Source organism: Alligator mississippiensis, chromosome 5 (assembly GCF_030867095.1).
Source record: "Alligator mississippiensis isolate rAllMis1 chromosome 5, rAllMis1, whole genome shotgun sequence".
Lineage (NCBI taxonomy): Eukaryota > Metazoa > Chordata > Crocodylia > Alligatoridae > Alligator > Alligator mississippiensis.
Window position 1 is genome coordinate 220,586,588 of NC_081828.1, and position 17,429 is coordinate 220,604,016.

Consider the following 17,429-nt stretch of genomic DNA (forward strand, 5'->3'; position numbering starts at 1 on the left):
CGCTCTGCACGGCAGAAGGCCGCTGGTCCGGGACCTCGCAGGCTTCGTTCCTCAGAGCCTGCAGGCAGCCTGGGTCTGCTCTGGGCCGTCCCCCGGCCATGGGGAGTGGGGGTCCCAGGTACGGGCCATGGGTGAGACCCTTTTGCCAATGCCTGCACAGCTGTGCACCAGCATGTGGAGATGTCAGGATAATTTAGCAGGTGGCCTCGTTACTCCTAGATCTGTCACCATGGTAACGTGTTTTTTTCTTTAAAAAATGTACAGTGCCAAGAGGAGGAAGATGGCTGACAAAATTCTCCCTCAGAGGGTGAGTCGCTTTCATTTCCTATTCCCTTCACAGTCAGCTCAGCACCTTTGTTTAATCCGATGGATTTTAACAAATACTTTCGCTTTTTGTTTAAAAAAATCTAATTAAGAAGTGAGCAGCCTGCTGGGGGCAGGTCTAGAGAGCGAAGCCGGGGCTGGGCTGGGAGCGTGAGCACGAGCACGAGCACGCCGCGGCCTGCCTGCCCTCCCCTCGTGCTCAGGGCCCCGTGCCGGCGCTGTGCTGGCAGGGTGGGGATGGCCCTGGGGCATCGCCGGGCACTGGGGCTCCCTGGGCTGCGAAGGGGGTTGAATCCCCGTTTCTGAGTGCGGTCCGGAGCCGGCGCGGAGTTCGGCGCTGCCAGGGAAGGCTCCTCGGCATGTCACAATGGCCAGCCGTGCAGCCGATGCCGGGGCTCCCGCGCACTCGCTGGGAAGCGCCCTGGATTAGTGGCTGCCTGCAGCACGCGGGCTCAAAGGGTCCGGACTGTCCGGGGAATGATTAACTCTTACATCCCCAGGGCAAGTGCAGCCAGCTCTTTTCTGTGGGGCCTGCAGCACACGTAGGTGCATCGAATCCGCCTGAGCTCCTTCCCACTGCTTATCCCTCCCACTTCCTTCGGCAGGCCCCGGACTCCTCCCTCTGCGGAGCCACCAGGCAGTCCCCGTGTCTGTGCCTGGAGCTGCAGCCCCCCGTGCTCTCTGGGGCAGAGCCCTGGCATTACATCTATCCTGAGCTCCCTTGGCCAGCAGCCGCCTGATCCCCAAAGACAGTCCCTCCTCTAGCTTCATGCAAACTTGCTACTGTCGCATGCTCGGTGCCAGGCTTCTTGCTCCCGAGTCAGTGCTCCTGCCCATTGTGGCCCAGCCTCCCTGCCCACCGCAGGCCACCTCCAGCACCAAGGCCTGCCTTTGCTCCTGCATAGAGACAGGTCCCATGAGGATCCCCCTCTTGCCATTCCTGACATCTGTACCCTTCACCTCTGCTGCTCTCCTGCATGGGGACACATCCAGTTCCCAAGTGCTGCCGCCTTAGGGGTCGGACTGCAGTTAAGCCCAGGGCTGTCGTGGTGGCCATGGCCTCCTAGTGCTCTGCCCGAGCTGCATCCGTTCTCTGCAGTCTCCTCTCCCGTGACCAGATTTGGGGCTCCCTGTTCTTTCAGTTCCTCCAGGAGCCCCACCTGTCCCTGGGGAGATGCTTCTGCACCCTGAGGTGAATGCAGTTCCTATGTCCATTAAGACATTATTTTCTCCCTTGTGAATGGAAAACTGCTCCAGGCGGTCCACCTTGGCTGCCCACGTGAGGTTGTGCCTCGTGTGTTAAGTCGTTGGTATTGCAGTGACGTCTGCGGCCCCATCTCTGTGACAGAACGTGGCACGCAGGGCGGCATTGACACTGGCACCAGCAGGAGTTGTAACGTAAAGAAGGCCCCTCCAGCTTTCAGTCCTTATGGCCAGGCCGGGTAGACTAGTTTAACTGTAGTGATAGAAGCACCAGAAACTTGCTTCTCCGCAAGTCAGCACTAGTACAGCTGAGCTGGGATGGCAGTGACCGGTCTTGGTCACATGTTTGAGCATGATCACAGCTGAACACTTTCCCAGAGCCCTCTCTTCTCACTGTCCCTCCTTTCAGAGCTTGGGGAACAGCTTAACTGTTGCCTCTTCTGAAGGGGGAATCTCTCACCATCAGTACTCAGAGCTTGCATGGCTTGGGGAAAGCTTCTGAGCCCCTTGAGAGCCTTCCTGTCCATCTGCGCCCTGGGGGCATGTGCCCCTTCCCAACTGTGTGACTGCAGCAGGGACAGGCAGTTTGCAGCCTTCCTCCTCATGCTTTCTGGGAACTGGGATTACAGTCACCCCTGAAAACCAGCTGTGTTTTGTGTAAGGGAAGGGATGAAGCAGTGATCACAGAGGATCGGGGGGTCCTCAGTGCTAGCCCCAGGCTGCAGCAGTGGCCATGGTGCAGGGACCAGAGTAGGGGCAAGCATGTGCAGCAGTTGCAGCCAGCTGGACACAGAGGGGCTCTGATGCAGCCAGTTGCTCCGGGAGCTATCTGCTGCTGTTTGCTGGGAGCTAGCTCAGGTGCTGCCGTTGCTCACGGTGTGGCTTGTGTCGGGCCTCATTCTACATAGATGTAATTGTTCACAGGCAGCCCTGCCCACCGGCCGTGGGACCCTGGGAAACATGGGCATGGGCCCAGAGAAGGCCTGAGTCACTGACTCGAGGGTATCCTGAGCCCCATGTTGAATGGTCCTGTTAACAGACAGATCAGATTGCGCGTCACCTTGAAGCTCGCTCAGGTCCTTTCCCCAGCTACTCCTTGAACCTCGCGGCATGTGCGTGTGCAAACCTGCTTTCCTGCTCGAATGTGCTCATGGCTCGTGTCTGCTGGTGTCATCCTTGTGCTTTCGTAGCTCCCTTCTGCTGTGAACTCACTCAGTGTTTCTGAATGGGGGTCCCAGCCCCACTTGGCCTGTGCGGCCTTCCCCTCTGCTGAATAAACCCAGCTCCCTGCTTCTCACCCACGTGACAGGATTCTTAACCTGGGACCCCCCTTCACTGCACCTGCTCCCTTTGGATGCCTTTCATGAACGGGCAGGGGAGGGACCAGAGATGTGCTGAAGATGAGTCTCGCCAGTGCCTCCCCCCAGTCCAGGTTTCCCCGTTTCTGTTGGACCCATCGCACCTGAGGGTTGCCTCAGCCTCTCTTTACAGCTGTGTGACGCTGGCGGCTCATAGTCGCCCTGCGAGTCGCTAACTCTTGCCACCTCTCTTCAGTTGCTGAGTTGAGGCCCAAAGTGCAGGATTTTGTCCACTGAATTTCATCTTATTCTTACCACTCTGGGTCTCGCGGTTGCCTGGCCCTTCCCCTGTGCTAGGCCAGCCCTCCTAGGGCTCTGCGATGCTTCCTGGCACATTTCATTGGTGGCTCCTGAGTTTTGTCTCAACATCATTATGGAAAATACTACATTGAACGGGCCCCGAGACCGAGCCTTGAACAACTTCTCTCATCACCTCCTGCCAACCATATGCTGCCTGTCTGAGCATGACTGGCTGTTGTCTCCCCTTGAGCATGTTCCACACCCTCCCCACAGCTCTTTGCTAGTCCTCAGCATCCCTGTGGTTGCTAACAGTGCCTCACAGGGCGCTGTGTCCAACACTGTCCTGAACTGCAGGTCGATTCGACCTCCTCCCGGCCTGCCTCTTCCCCAGCAATGCAGTCCAGGCAATGGAGGCAAACAGGTTAGGCACACGCAAGCAACTCGCAGCATCCCCAGGCTTGAGGCTGAGCGTGGAGTACTAGCTCCATGAAGTGCCCCTCCCCACCTTCGTTCCAGGGAGCCTCTCTTCTGTCCCCACCTCTGCCCTCTCCCCCTTGCCTGCTTCTGGTCCAGAAAGGTCTATGACTTCCTCCTCCCTGCTTTGCTGCTCTCAGTATTTCCTCTCCTGCCACCGCTGCTCCCAGCTGCACCCTCCCCTCTCACTGCTGCTCAGGTCCTGGTTCTGCATCTGCTCCTCCATCAGGTCCTTTGTGCCCATCTCTGGCAACCTGGGATTCCCCCAGACAACTCCCTGCTGCCTGTCCCCTCCTTGGAGTTGCTGCACATGGTCACCGCTCCCCTGAGCTGATCCCAGCCAAGCCAAGCGCTCTGCTCTCTGTGCCGCATCCTTCCACCTCTGACCATTGCCGCATCCCTTTCAATCTCCTCTCATTGCCACTACTTACCATCTCTACCAGCTCCCCCGACTCCTTCTGGACTGCCCAGCCCACTGGGGCTGATGACACTTTCTGTTCTCTTCCTCCCCATCCTCTCTTCTTTCCTCTTCCTGTGCAGAGTCCAGTTATTGACCGCTCCACCCAACCCTTGCCATCATTCTTGGTTGCTTTGCCCCATTGCTGTACCCCTAGGTCTGACCTGCAGAGCACGGCAGTCAGGGCTCCAAGGTCACGCTCACTCCATCCCTGTCCCAGCCATCCCAGACAGAAGGCTGCCTAACTGGTACCTGCATCTTCCCAGTGCTGCTCCGTTCCACAGCCGAGCAACTTCTCCCCTCTCCAGGCTAGTTGTCGCGCGGTGCAACAACACCAAGACCTTCCTGCTTGCTTCTATGGCAGACTCGCGCCTTGTGCTGTCCTGCCAAGTCCACGCTCTCCCTGTTCCAGCCATCCGACTTCTCTGCACGACAGACAGGTGTGAGGAGCCTGGCAAATCCTGCATTGCTCCATGTCTGTAAATTGAGCCTGAGCATCTCCTTCTCAAAGTCTGGCTCTAGGGTGGGCAGACGGGACCAGCCGGGTTGGGGGTCACCAGATATAGTCCTGGGGTGTCAAGCAGGAGGTCAGCAAGAAGCAGGCTGATCCTGGTGGGTCCTCCCCTTCCCATCATGCTCTTCTCCTGCATTACAGAGCGCTCCTTGTGCTCTGCTTCCTGCCCCTCCAGCCGTCCCTGCCACCCCTCCTTGTCCCGTCTTTCGGCCTCCTCCACGCCACGCTCACCTCTCCGTCTGCAGACTCCTCCCTCCCACCAGTGTTTGCGTTAGTCTTACTGAGACGTCCGATGGCCTCTTCCTGGCCAAGCTCCTGGGCTTTGTTGGTTGTCCCTGCCCCTTTGTGCTCCATGGGTTGGGATTTTTAAGTCTCCCCCCAGATGCGCTGGGTGCTGTAGCCCAGGCTGGGGATGGGGACTGGGCCCCTGCTGGGACCGACCCCACAGGGTCCTGGCTACAGAGTCATGCCCTCGCACTCAGGCTCAGCCCGACGCTGTGCTGGGGACAGATGGGCCTGGACTGGGCAGGTTCTGCCCAGGTCTCTCCAGCGTGTATTAACAGCCTGTTGTAGAAGCAGGAGATTGGCCGCCACAGTTCCCCTGCTTTACCTGTGGCAGTTTCGGGTGTGCTGTCTCATGCCAGGGCTGACTGCGTCGTTTTGCTAAGAGGTCAGACAGTGCATTTGTCTGGGCTGGTTTGGACAGAGCTGATCCTGCTTCAGGCAGGGGCTGGACTCGATGCGACCTCTGGAGCTCCCTTCCAGCCTTGCTTGTCTACGATTCTCCAACTACCAGATGCCTTCACCTCTGCCGCTGCCATGCAGCCCAGCTCCCAGGCTGGCTGCCTGCCTTGGACCATTCCTCCTGCCTCAGACCATTCCTCCAGCGGCCCTTCCCCCTTCTGCTGGGCATCCGCTGGGCTCCTGGCTCATGCTCTTTCTGGGCAACCTGGTCCACAGCCTGGTTTCACTGCTCCCTCCTCGTATAGGAGCTACCGCCTGGCAATGATTTAGCAGGGATGAGAAGCATTCGCTGTTGCTCGCTGCCTATGAATGCCACATTGACTGTCCTGTTTGTTACGGTGTCCCACAGCCCAGCCTGCTCCTTGCCTGAGCCGCCCGTGGGACTGGCAGCTGTATGGGTCATGGCCTGCTGCTATCGTGTTTGCACTGTGCCTGGCACAATGGGCTGCGCCTGGTTTCTCAGGGCACTGCAGTGTAAACTTGAAGCCACGTCAGTCACCAACAATACGTATGTGGGAAAAACAATAGCAGCAGCTCCAGAGAGCCAGTGTGCTGATGGCTGTGCCAGTGTCACCTGTGTGCCCAGCACCTTGACCCAAGAAGCCAGAGACTCTTCTGAAGGCACAAGGTGACCTCAGCCGAGAGCGTCTGCAGTCAGGCCTTGGCGGCAGGCGCTTGCGTTTCAGTCTCCTCCAGCAAGCCTGGAAAGCTGCTCTGGATCCAGCCAGCAGAAGTGCTGCTGCTCTCACGCTTGCTCACATCTTGCCGGACCCCATCGCATCTGCTGGACTCCAGGGTGGGCCCATGATCACCTGTGGCACAGCTGTGTTTAGCTGCTCCTGTTGGGTTTGGAGGCTCTGAATGATGCAGGTTGCCTGCCTGCTCCTCACAGATCGCGTGGTCTGCACTTGGTGCTGATGCTCTTGTGCCCTGTGTCTCTCCAGGATGCGGTAGAGAGATGGTGTGACCTGCCCACGTGAATCAGACCAATGTCAGGCCAGGCTTCCTGACTCTCTGCTCTGAGCATGTTGCCTTTCCAGCACAAGCAGCAGTTAAATCCAGATGGGACAAGAAAGTTGGAGCTGCCTGTATTGCTGCCCACAGATACTTTGCTGTTAAGTGGGCTCAAAGTGCTGGGCTCCTGGTGAGCCACAGAGTGCCCATGCCACAGGGCGGCTTGGCCTGGAGTCTGGGCCATCAGGCAGGATCCAGGGCTCCTGGGTCACCCTCATCCACTCTTCTATCGAGGGTCTGGGCATGTCCTAGTGCTTGTGACCAGCCCTGCTACACAGACATGGTCAGGAGCCTGCTGCTGCCTGCTTAAGACATTAATCATAAGCAGTTCTGAATTTAGTAGGTGCCATGATCCTGGATCTGGTGTGCTGAGGATAGCTGAGTGCGACTGGACTCCACATAGCTGGGTGGTCCCCCTGCCACAAGCAGTGGAGACGAGCACAAGTGCCGCGGGCAGTGTCGCTGGGTAGAGGCGTTTCTGGGCAGCGAGAGTGAGACAGGGTGACCCCGTGTACAGTGTTAGGTGCGTTGGCAGAAGGATGGGGCCAGCTGCATGTGCAGTGCCTACAGGGAGCCAGGCACAAAGTCCTGCTTTCCGTGTGGGAACCCCTGAATGCTAGAACGACTGAATCGGGCCGCGCCGCGGGCACAGCGCTCCCTTCCCGTCCCCTGGCTGCTGCTGGCATGGTGTGTGTGGGGGCCTTCAGCTTGGCCACTGCCACTGGGAGCATCAGTCAGGCCTGGTGTCAGTAATTCAGTGGTTGATGAGAAGTCTGGTTTCGAGTCCTGTGGCTCCTGTAGTGCAAAACCAGGGGCTTCTGAGGAGCATATGCAGCGTCTGAAACATCCTGGATGGGTCCATTGGGGCCCAGGGGCAAAGAGCACGCCCTTCGCCTGGAAGGATCAGCTCTGATTAGAATGGCAGGATCCTGGAGTCGGACAGGACCTCGGGGCCATCCAGTGTGGTACCTGGTTCACTCTGGAGGTGTTGATCCCATTGGGTTTGTGCACCAATCACCACTGCCAGGCTAATTGGCTCCGGGAGCCTCAGCGGTATCTGGTCCTTCTGGAGCAGGTGCTAGAGATCCTCAGCCTGGTTCTGCCTGGTTCCTTGATGCTTTTGGTGCCAGAAGCCCAGGAGGACTCGGGGTTTGGATCTAGATCTCAAAAGTCCCATGACCCCATGGGCCCCTCGGGAAGAGGCAGAGGAGAAGAGCTCCCAGCTCCAGTTGCTGCCTTTCTCATGCTCTGAAGACAGCTGGGGCACACATCCTGTCCTGAGTGGGTTGCCAAAAGCCTTGCTAGGTATGAGGAGCCTTGCTAGCAGGGACATGCTTGGCCCCTGATGCCTCAGCAGCAGCCATGCTTGGTGCCTTAGTTTGCACAAGACGTGTGGAGTCTGTGACAGACGCAGCTGGCCCCTGTTTCCAAGCTCTCCTGGATGCTGCGGGCTGGAATGGAATTATTTCCATTACGTGAGACGGTGCCCCGGCGGCAGGGCCCCATTCTGCTTCCCACAGGGGAGACTGAGATGAAGCATCCTTCTTTCTCCAGATCCCAAGAATGGAAGTGTTACCTGTGCAGTACCAGGGAAAAGAGCTCTCTTGCTCCCCAGAGCTTCCTTGTGCTCAAAGATAGAAACTTCCTGCATCCCTGCTGAGCCAGTAGGCCCCACGATCACACCTGCCCAGTGATCCGACGGTCAGAGAAAGTGGTGTGGGTGTAGCGTAAGGACTTTGGGAGCTCCACATTGCATCTTGTGGTCACAGGACTTGTCCAGTCTCTTGATTTACCACTCACAGCCCCCTCCTTCCCCTCTCTGTTTTCTCCTGTGTCCCAGGAAAAAACAGCTCTGATTGGAATCAGGATCCCAAAGTCAGACAGGACTTGGAGGGCCATTGTGCAGGCGTAGGAGGTGCTGTTCCTGTTAGGTGTGTGTGCAAATCGTATCCAGAGAGGAGTTTTTCTCTGTGCTCTCTCTGTCTCTTCAAGAGCCTTCCCACAGTGCTTGGGGACAGCAGCTTCTCACCAGAGGTAACAAGGATTTAGGCTCAACTATTTGTTAAGGATTAGCATGCAAGGGGCATGTGCTGATGTGCACAGCTTGTTCTTCCATAAACCTGCTCTCTGTTTCAGTGATCTTTGAGGTCTGTGATCGGCTGGACCAGTTGGTTTATACACTGTTTCCTCCATTTGCAAATCTAGGCACATTTCAAGGGATTGAAAATGCAATGAATCCCATCAAATATGATTTTACTTCATATTTCTGGAGGCTGTGATGTGACATTGCCAGTTCCCTCCATCTGCCAGACCTCAGGTCAAACCTTGGCATGTTTGAACACTTGGCATTGATCTCTTCCAGATACCTTCCATGCTGCTGTGTTGCCTCTGGAGATGCCAAGCTCTCATGAGGGCTGTGTGTTCTCAGAAAATGGGTGCAAACTGTCTCCGTACACCATTCCCGCCCCAGCAAATGTGACTGTTAATACTTCAGATATGGGTTGAAGTCTAGGACCACCTCTGTATTCAAGGTCTGTGGAATCCCAGAGCAATTGGATCAATTCTTTGTTCCTTCTACAGGACTGAGTTGTATCAAAATTAAATCCATGCTAATAGTCAGGTTGGTGGCAGACAGTACCAAGAGGACATACGCTTTCAGTGGTCAAGATGCAGCACCCTCGTGGATAGGAAGTCCAAAGGCAATTGGATTGGTTGGGGGACACCCTTCTTCCATGCGTTGCCAATGATGAAGCATCACCAGGGAAGAACAACACATTGGCAGGTGCAGGTGCAGCTCCCAGCGATTGTGACCTCTGAAGGCTAAGACGGCGCCTACAGCTTTCCACAAGTGGTAAAAAGACAAGGCCAGACCTTTGAGTAGTAAGAGAAGAGGCAGTGTTCAATGAGTGTCTGGTCTTGTGTGCCGAGCAAGGGCCCTGCCAGATGCCTTTCTGCTGGGCGGGAGCAAGCATTCCACCATGCCTTTCTTCCAGCGCCACAGATCCCAATTCAGAGCGATGGCAAAGGGCAGAGCTCATAACATATTAATAGCTCCCGCCTGGGCTCAGGTCTTCCCGTCACTGACATTGGAGCCTCTGGTTTGTCGGCCAGTTCCCTGAAACCCCTTGTCACAATGCCAGGGATGACTCCTCCCTTCTGCTCTGAGCTGTGAGACAGCTTGGGTGGTTGCACTTTGAACTCGAATGACGATGGGTTGTTTTTGAGAGATCCATTGAGTTCTGCCTGGAAACTCAAAGCCTTTGGAGTAGACGAGATGGCCTGCCTGGGCTGCTGGGAAAAGCATTTAATTTTAGAGCGCAGCAGTCCCTGGCATTATGGACCGTGTGGTTCTGAGTCTGAAACTCTTTCAAGTGTTTTTTATGGAACTGATATTGCTGTAGTATATGGAGGTCCCTGTCAGGGGCCAGGGCCGCGTTGTGCTGGGCATGAAACACCACAGAGCCAAATCTTCATCCCAGGAAGTGTTGAAGAGCGGGCTGGACAGATGCTTGGCCGGGATGGCTTAGCCAAGGACAATCTTGCCCTCACATGACTAGAAGATCTCATGAGCTCGCTTCCAGCCCAATTGTCCTATGATCCTATGAAGTACTTGTGCCTGCCTCAGAGAGTTCACAATCTAAGCATAAAATCAAGGACACAGTTGAAGGGGGCAGCGCAAGAAAACCATGAGACCGGACTGGCCAGCTTGATGGGCTGTTGTCCTGGCTCACCAGCAGCCTAACACGTGTTGCCCTGTTTTGTAGTCTACGTGGTAAAAAAGGGTCTAAGGGAAGGGTTTGATAGTCCTGTGCAAGGAAGGTCAACCCAGCAGCTCTGTTAAAGCAGCTTGTCATCCTTCTTGTCCAAGATCTCCAAGTTTTTGCACAATCAGTAATGCGAAGGCATCTGCACTGTCACTTGTCGGCAAGGTTCGTTCATCTTGAAACTTAGATGGTGTCCACAAGCATGTGGAGTAGCTTCAGGAGATCCCTGAGCAAGGGCACCTAGTCCAGCTCTCTGCAGATAGATCTGTGCTACCTTTGCAATGAGCCCAGGACTGCTACTTGGAAGCTCACTGTGTCCAGTCACTCCTGCTCAAAGCCCAGAAAATAGGATATGGCCCAGGGTGTGCGGCAAGACACATGCCTGAGGCAGGGAGTTGGAGAGTGCCTCTGGGTGCACGCTCACGGCTGTGCTAAACCTGTGACGCTGCCTGATTTCTTGGCTTGCGGAGGAGGCTGTGCAGACGTGACCTGCAGAGACTGTGGCAGCATCATTGAATTAAAAACCTCCGTGGCTGATGCTGTGGTTCTAGAGGTCTTCTTATGCCAGGTTGTAGCAGGTGAATACAATACTACAACTTAGCCCTAAATTCCTGCTCAAGATTTCCTTTTGAACCTACTTACGTGTTACATAAAGGGTTCTGAGGTACTATTTAGCTGAGACAAATCTATTGCTTTGCCTACCTCTATTTTGTCGATTTTGCTTATAAACTCAGGAAAGAAATGGTTTCTTCTCAGACTGCCCAAATGGTTTAGCTAGTAGACTCAGCCTTGTTGTATAGTCTGGCAGGTGTTTCAGTTCCTGGGGGTTTTAGAACACGTCCTGCCATGTATGCCAAGGGAATAGATCCCACAGAATAACGTAGAACTGGTCTCACTGAGCTCCTGCAGCCTGTCTGAGAGGTAATTTTGTCCCCAAGTTAATTAAGGCTGATACACTGAGATCTGTCACGTGCTTCTTCTGCTCAGTGTTGTTCTCTTGGCCGAGCAGAAGAGCTGCTGTGCTGGATTGGACCAAGGGGCCATTATACTCCAGCATCTAATCTCCAACAGGATCACTACTGCTTCCAGAGAAACACTCCCCAGTCCCAGGCGTTGGAGGTTGGCAGGCGGTAGGCCCTGCTGGGATTAGCGGGGTGTACAGGCCTTCCACAGCCCCTAGGCTTTTTTCTTTTGCTTTTGCCTTTGGACTTTACTACCACAGCTTTGGATAATGAGAACTTCTATATACATGTATAGTTCTTTTTCAGCTCTTGATTTCTGATATCTTGCGACTGTGAATTACACGGGTCAATTGTGCGTTGTATGAAAAGTATTTACTTACATCAGTTTTAAATTTGCTGCCTGCAATTTCATTGAATGTCTCATTCTTCTAGTATGATGAGAAAGATCAGGAATTTCTCTTCCCCTTGTCTTCCTGATAGAATTTATTATTTTTATGCCTTTACCACACCTCCTCTTATTTACTCATTTCAAAACAGCTTAATGTGTAATATATTTATTCATATTGAAGTTTTTACATTCTTCTTTAATTTTCATGTGTCTCTAAACCCATCTATTTCTGCTCTTTCCTTTGTGGGTCCGCTCTTTCAAAATGAACAGTTTCCCAAGTGAGGACAAACCACTTCTTCATGCAGTGGCACTGCAATATTTTCAGTGGTATTCTCCATTATTAAATTATAATGCCAAAAAAGAACATGATGATAGTGTAGTATGAACTCCTGTTTTTGCTTGAGCTAGAACATATATCTTTTAGAAAAATATCTGATCTTAATTAAAAAATGAGCAGGGATGAAGAATTAACTACAACCCTTGGCAAGCTGTTTCAATGGCTCCACTGCTAAATCATATCCTATTTCTTGTTTGACACTGTCTAGCTTCAACTTACAGCCAGTGATTGTATCTTGTTATCCTTTTGATTGATTGAAGAGCCCATTATCAACTTACTTTTCCCTATGCAGGAACTTATAGGTGTACAGTCTCCCCTTAACCTACTCTTTGATATGATGCATAGATCAAGCTCCTGTGTGTTGCTTGTTGTAAGACATGCTTTGTTGCCCATTAATCAGTCTTGTGGCCCTTTTCTGAATCTTCTCCAATTCATCAACTTCTTTGTTGGGTTGTGGACACCAGAAATGGATGCCATGTTCCAGTAGTGGCCACACCAGTGCCAAACAGAGACAGTAATTACCTCCCAGCCCCAGACTCTGATGGTTTATATAGCCAAAAGAATTGCACTGTCCCTTCTCAATATAGCTCATTGTCTGCTGTCACCTTCATGTTCTGTTCACAGTTGGTAATGAAGAGTCCCTCATCCCTGAGGTGTACCCTGTGTTCCTTGTTCCTCGACGTGTGACTTGACTTTGGCCATATTACTGTAATACTCATGCTGTTTACCTGTGCCCAGTTTACCCTCAATCCAAACTTCTCCACACCAGTGACCTGTGTTCTTTGCTGTTTTATCACTCTTCCTATCTTTGCATCATCTGCAGACTTTATCAATAAAGTTCTTCTGTTTTATTCCAGGGCATTGATCAAAATGCTAAATCGATGGTAGAGCCAAAGCCAGTCCCATCTGTAAGCATCCTAGCGTTTTGTTTGTTTGCTGCTGCATGTTGAGTTAGCAGCTTCATTGATTTGTCTGTAAGTATTGCCTTGCATTTGTCGATATTGAATTCATTCTACTACCCAGTTGCCCCTTCACCAGACTCTGTTAGATCTCTGAAGTTCCTCTTCCCCAGTTTTGACTGACCTAATAACTTTAAGCCATCTGCATATGTATCCACCAATGCTCCAGTTCCTTTCCTAGTTGCCAAAGATGAGGCCGTTGCTAGTATATGGCTCCTTGCAGTTGTCCTTTGGCCATGGTGTTTGTCTCTTTTCTCTTGCTTAGCTTATCACGCATGGCCAAACTTTACCTCCTTTCTCCCAAATGCTTTAAATTCCTTAGAAGCCCCTTGTGAGGGATGTTTGAAAGTTCAAATCAATTATGTTGGCCCATTCTCCTTTTCCCGCTCCGTTATTGATGTGTTCAAAGAGTAGATGAGAGGGATGTCATTTTCTTTTGCAGAGGCAATGCAAGCGAGTCTTGCACTGTTCAGACGAGCAGTTCTGAAATGCAGCTGTTTATCACTGGCTGCATACATGCACCGTAATAAATGTAAGGCGCTCGCATGTGGGAGCAATTGGCATGGGATGGATGGGAAAGCCCCGTTACACCTCTGCTGATGCTTCTGAGGGCCAGGCCAGGGTGGTTTATGCAGGACCTTTTGTGTATTTTTTCTGGTTGTAAATGTCTGTGAAGCCATGGTTTTGTGCCAGGAATCTGTCCCTGGTGTTTTATTTTTATATTGCCTTCCTTACTCCTGCCCTGTTGCATAGGGGTTGTGACATGCTGGGCTCAGTCAGCCCTTTCTAACAGGGGTGTTTGCAGCCTTCAGGGGTTTGGAGGCATCCCCACTTCAGTCAGAAATGCAGACCTGACTCTTCTAATCTGTTTCCATAACCCTGCCCTCCCAGCACCTATGCAGTCTTTATCAAGCGCCCTGCAGTTTGTTGCTACCCAGGCAGTGAAGTGGCCTGAAAACAAGCGGAGTTCTGGGTGAAGCTTTGGATACGTGACCTCCTACCTAAACTCCTCTGAACTTCTGCAGTCTTTCCGTTTTGGGGGGGCAGAGCTAGGGTTTGGGGGGGTTGGGGCAGAGTGGCAGTGCTAGAACTGGGCCGGGCCGTCACCCCTTGGTCAGTCTTCAGCCCTTACAGTGGCGTAAGAATACCAGAACGGCCACGTGCTGCGCCAGACCCTCGATCCATCTTGCCCAGGCTCCTTGTCGCACCGCAGCAGACAGCGGAGCGCGCTGGGTCCGACCGGGGATTTTCCCCCCGTTCTTCTCTCACTTGCAGCCTCCAGCATTTAACTCTAGCTCAGGAAGTGAGGGGCCAGCACCAGAGACAGTGGCCTGTATTAGCATGAGAGTCATTCAGATGCTGTTTGCCCTTGTTCCCCTCCCCTCCCTGCTTAGCTTTTCCTGGACAGGCCCATTCACAGCCCCACAGCTTCAGGTGACAGCTGGGGAGGGCAAAGCGTGAGCCCAGAGCTGATGTTTGGGAGGGAGTGAGCCCTCCTCCCTGCCCCCCTTTCCCCGAAGCAGTTGCAGGGAACAGAGTCGTGTTAGACGAGTCTGTTGTCTTTTTTTGATGAGATTACTGTTGTGTTTGATAAAGGAAGCTGTGTTGATACAGCATAATTGGATTTCTCGGGAGCATTTGACTTCATACCACATGACATTGTGGTGAAAAACCCTGGCCCTGAAGGCAGATTACAAGTCGCTCGCTGACAAATCTGAAAACATGGTGGCTAACGGGAGTGGGGTGCCTGGGGACTGGCTGTTGCTCTGCCCCAGGGCAGTGTTCGGTCAAGGATCTAGCAGTGTAAGTCTTTCCTGGTGAAATCTGCAGATGGTACGAAGATCCACGGGGCAGGAAACAACAAGGGGAACGGGTGACTTGTACAGAAGGGTCCAAGTTGTCTCGTGAGAGAGTTGCCATCCCACAAAACCTGTTCTAACACGGCCAAATGCAAAGTAATGCATGTGTGAGCCAAGAGCGCAGGCTCTGCATACAAGATGAAGGATAACGTCTTGGGGAACAGACAAGGGCTTGAGGTTCTTCACAGATAATCATAGAAAACGAGGGTGGAAGGGATCTCAGGAGGTCACACCTAGTCCATCCCCCTTCTCAAAGCAGCACCATCCCCAGCTAGATCGTTCCAGCCAGGGCTTTCTTTGTCAAGCTGGGCCTTAAAAACCTCCAAGGATGAAGTCTACCACCTCTCGAGGTAGCCCGTTGCAGTGCTTCAGCACCCTCCTAATGAGAGTTTTCCCTGTTATCCAACTTAAAGCTCCCTTGCTGCAACTGGAGCCCACTGCCCCTTGCTCTGTCGTCTGTCACCACAGAGAACAGCCCAGCCCCATCTTCGGAGCCACCTTTCAGGGCTGCTATCAAATCCCCCCTCGGTCTTCTCTTCTCCAGACTGAACAAGCCCAATTCCCTCAGCCTCTCCTCACACGTCACGTGCCCCAACTCCCAAATCATTTTTGTTGCTGGACTCCGCTGGACTCTCTCCAATGTGTCCACATCCTTTCTGTAATGGGGGGCCCAAAACTGGACACCGGACTCCAGATGTGGCCTCCCCAGTGCCGAAGAGAGCTGAATAATTATCTCCACGGGAGTTCTCGGTGGCATTTGAGGCCCCAGAAGCCGCTATGATCTCTGGTTGTATGAGAAAGGAAATGGCAAAGAGCGACAGGGATGATGGTGCCTCTGTGCATGATGCTGGTGTGGCTGCAACAATGCCTGGACCTCTTCGAGGAGGCTGGGGAAATGGTTCAAATGGCCTGTAACAGGCCCAGGCCTAGGCCCAGGGCTGGCCATGATGTTTGCTGGTTGCTGCACAGTTCCTGCTCTGCTCTAACTCCCTAGGCACCCTCCCTTTCTTTCCCACCTGCTACGCTTTGATGTAATTAGCTGATGGGTAATAAGGGAGACTGTGGGCCCCTGGCCCTGTCTCTGCCACTCAAGGGCTGTGGGCCCCTGGCCCTGTCCCCACCCCTGTAGGCCTATGGGCCCCTGGCCCTGGTTCTTGCCCTCTTGGGCTGCAGTTTCACCCTTCTTGGGCTTTGGGCTCTGACCCTTGTGGGGTTGTGGTCTGGCCCGCTTGGCCTCAGGCCTGCCATTGCTCCTCTGGCAGGGCTAAAAGTTGCGGTGTGCCTCTCGGGCACCTGCGGGGTCTCCTGCGTCTCCTGATACTCCAGTCCACCGGGATAACTTAACAGAATAGTAAGCCGTCTGGCTACAACACAAACCTTCCCCTCTGGGCAAACACACGCTATGAAAGGAAAACCGCACTGTCGCTCTTCCTCTGCCCCTGGCCTGGGTTTAGAAGCCCCCAAGACCTGCCCGGTCGGGTCAGGTGCTCCCGCAGGGGTCCCCGTCACAGCTCTCGAAGCGCCTTGCAGCCGCGGTCCTGGCTGCTGTGGCACGGCCCTTGTTGCCTGTGGCAGGGCTCTGCCCTCGTGCGCTGAGACCGGGCCCACGTGGTGCCTGGTGCAGGCCCACCAGCACTGGCCCCAGGAAAGCGGGGTAGAAACACTCACCGAGGGCCTCGTCATGCCGAACACTTAGCACGTGTTGCTTCTGAGATGTAGGAAGCCTGGCCATGCCATATTTAAAGTTATGATGTGTTTTCATAGATTTTCATAGACAGTAGGGCTAGAAGGGACCCCGGAAGATCATCGATCTTGTGTTTTGAGCAGTTGCATGGCAGTGCTTACTATGATCCCAGCCTGCTTCAGGCAGGACTGGAGCTGGCTGTGTCTCCGCCCTTCCCCTCTAATGCTGACCCCAGCAGCAGCAGCAGCACATGCACCCACCTGTGAGGATGTACAACCCCCATGGCCCCACCATGTGCCCAGCACTGCCCAGCCCAGGCGTGCCTGCTGGGCCAAGCTGGGCCTATGCCACCAGAGAGCGATGCTGAGGTCCATTCAGTCATCTGACAGCCAGGCAAGTATTGGTCCCAGCACCACAACAGGGGTAGTTCAAGACTCCAGAGCAGTCCTGGGGCTGGGACCAAAAGTCAGCAATCTGTGCTTGTATTATCTCCATGGGGCAATCCAACGATAGCTAAACACGTGTTACTTAACAGCATCTGAAGACACTCTGCTTATAAAAAGTCCTAACTGTTGTGGCATGATTGTGCTCAGCACGTGTTTTGCTGCTTGAATGCTCAGACACTTATGTTTAAAGCTCAGCTAACATGGGCTAAGTGTAACATGTGACATGGCCCAAGATGAATAGAGAATTTCCTGTGTCTCAGCGCTATTGTTTCAGGCTCATTCAGTGGAGAACGTCTCACTGAGATGAAGGGACCTTGTGACTGTTTCCAAAAATCTTGTTATCTAAACCCAGTATATTTGTATAGTACAGTCCTTATAACCAGGTCTTCACACTTTTTGTGAGTTGTTATGAAACAGCTCCGTCTGTCATGTCTCCCCCATCCAGGGGGCTGGACACATGACAGTTTACACCGGCATAAACAAGGAGAAGACAGCTGCTGTCAGCCTCTACACCAGGGTACCGTTACCCAGTTTAATGCAGACTTGCCCCCAAAAGAATCAGGGAATAGGGGTCATCTTTCTGCTTCCATCCCAGGTTAGCTACTTATGGCAAAGCACTGCCATAGAGTCAAATATGAGCAGCAGCACACAGGAGCTGCTTGTCTGTTCAGGCTCCTAGCGTCCTGTCCAATGTAAGACACT

The 17,429-nt window shown here is 53.4% G+C and overlaps 1 protein-coding gene across 5 annotated transcripts in view; it reads left to right on the forward strand.

Annotated features, from left to right (window-relative positions):
• SMARCD3 (SWI/SNF related, matrix associated, actin dependent regulator of chromatin, subfamily d, member 3) overlaps window positions 1-17,429 on the forward strand; it is a 99,412-nt gene that overhangs the window by 12,964 nt on the left and 69,019 nt on the right. For 3 of the 5 annotated variants that reach the window (XM_019499009.2, XM_059729336.1, XM_019499007.2), the window contains 2 exons: window positions 265-307; window positions 12,637-12,687. In XM_019499009.2, coding sequence (XP_019354554.1) covers window positions 265-307; window positions 12,637-12,687 — 94 coding nt within the window. The remainder of the gene's footprint in view (window positions 1-264; window positions 308-12,636; window positions 12,688-17,429) is intronic. The other 2 variants (XM_014604431.3, XM_019499008.2) reach the window with 1 other exon arrangement.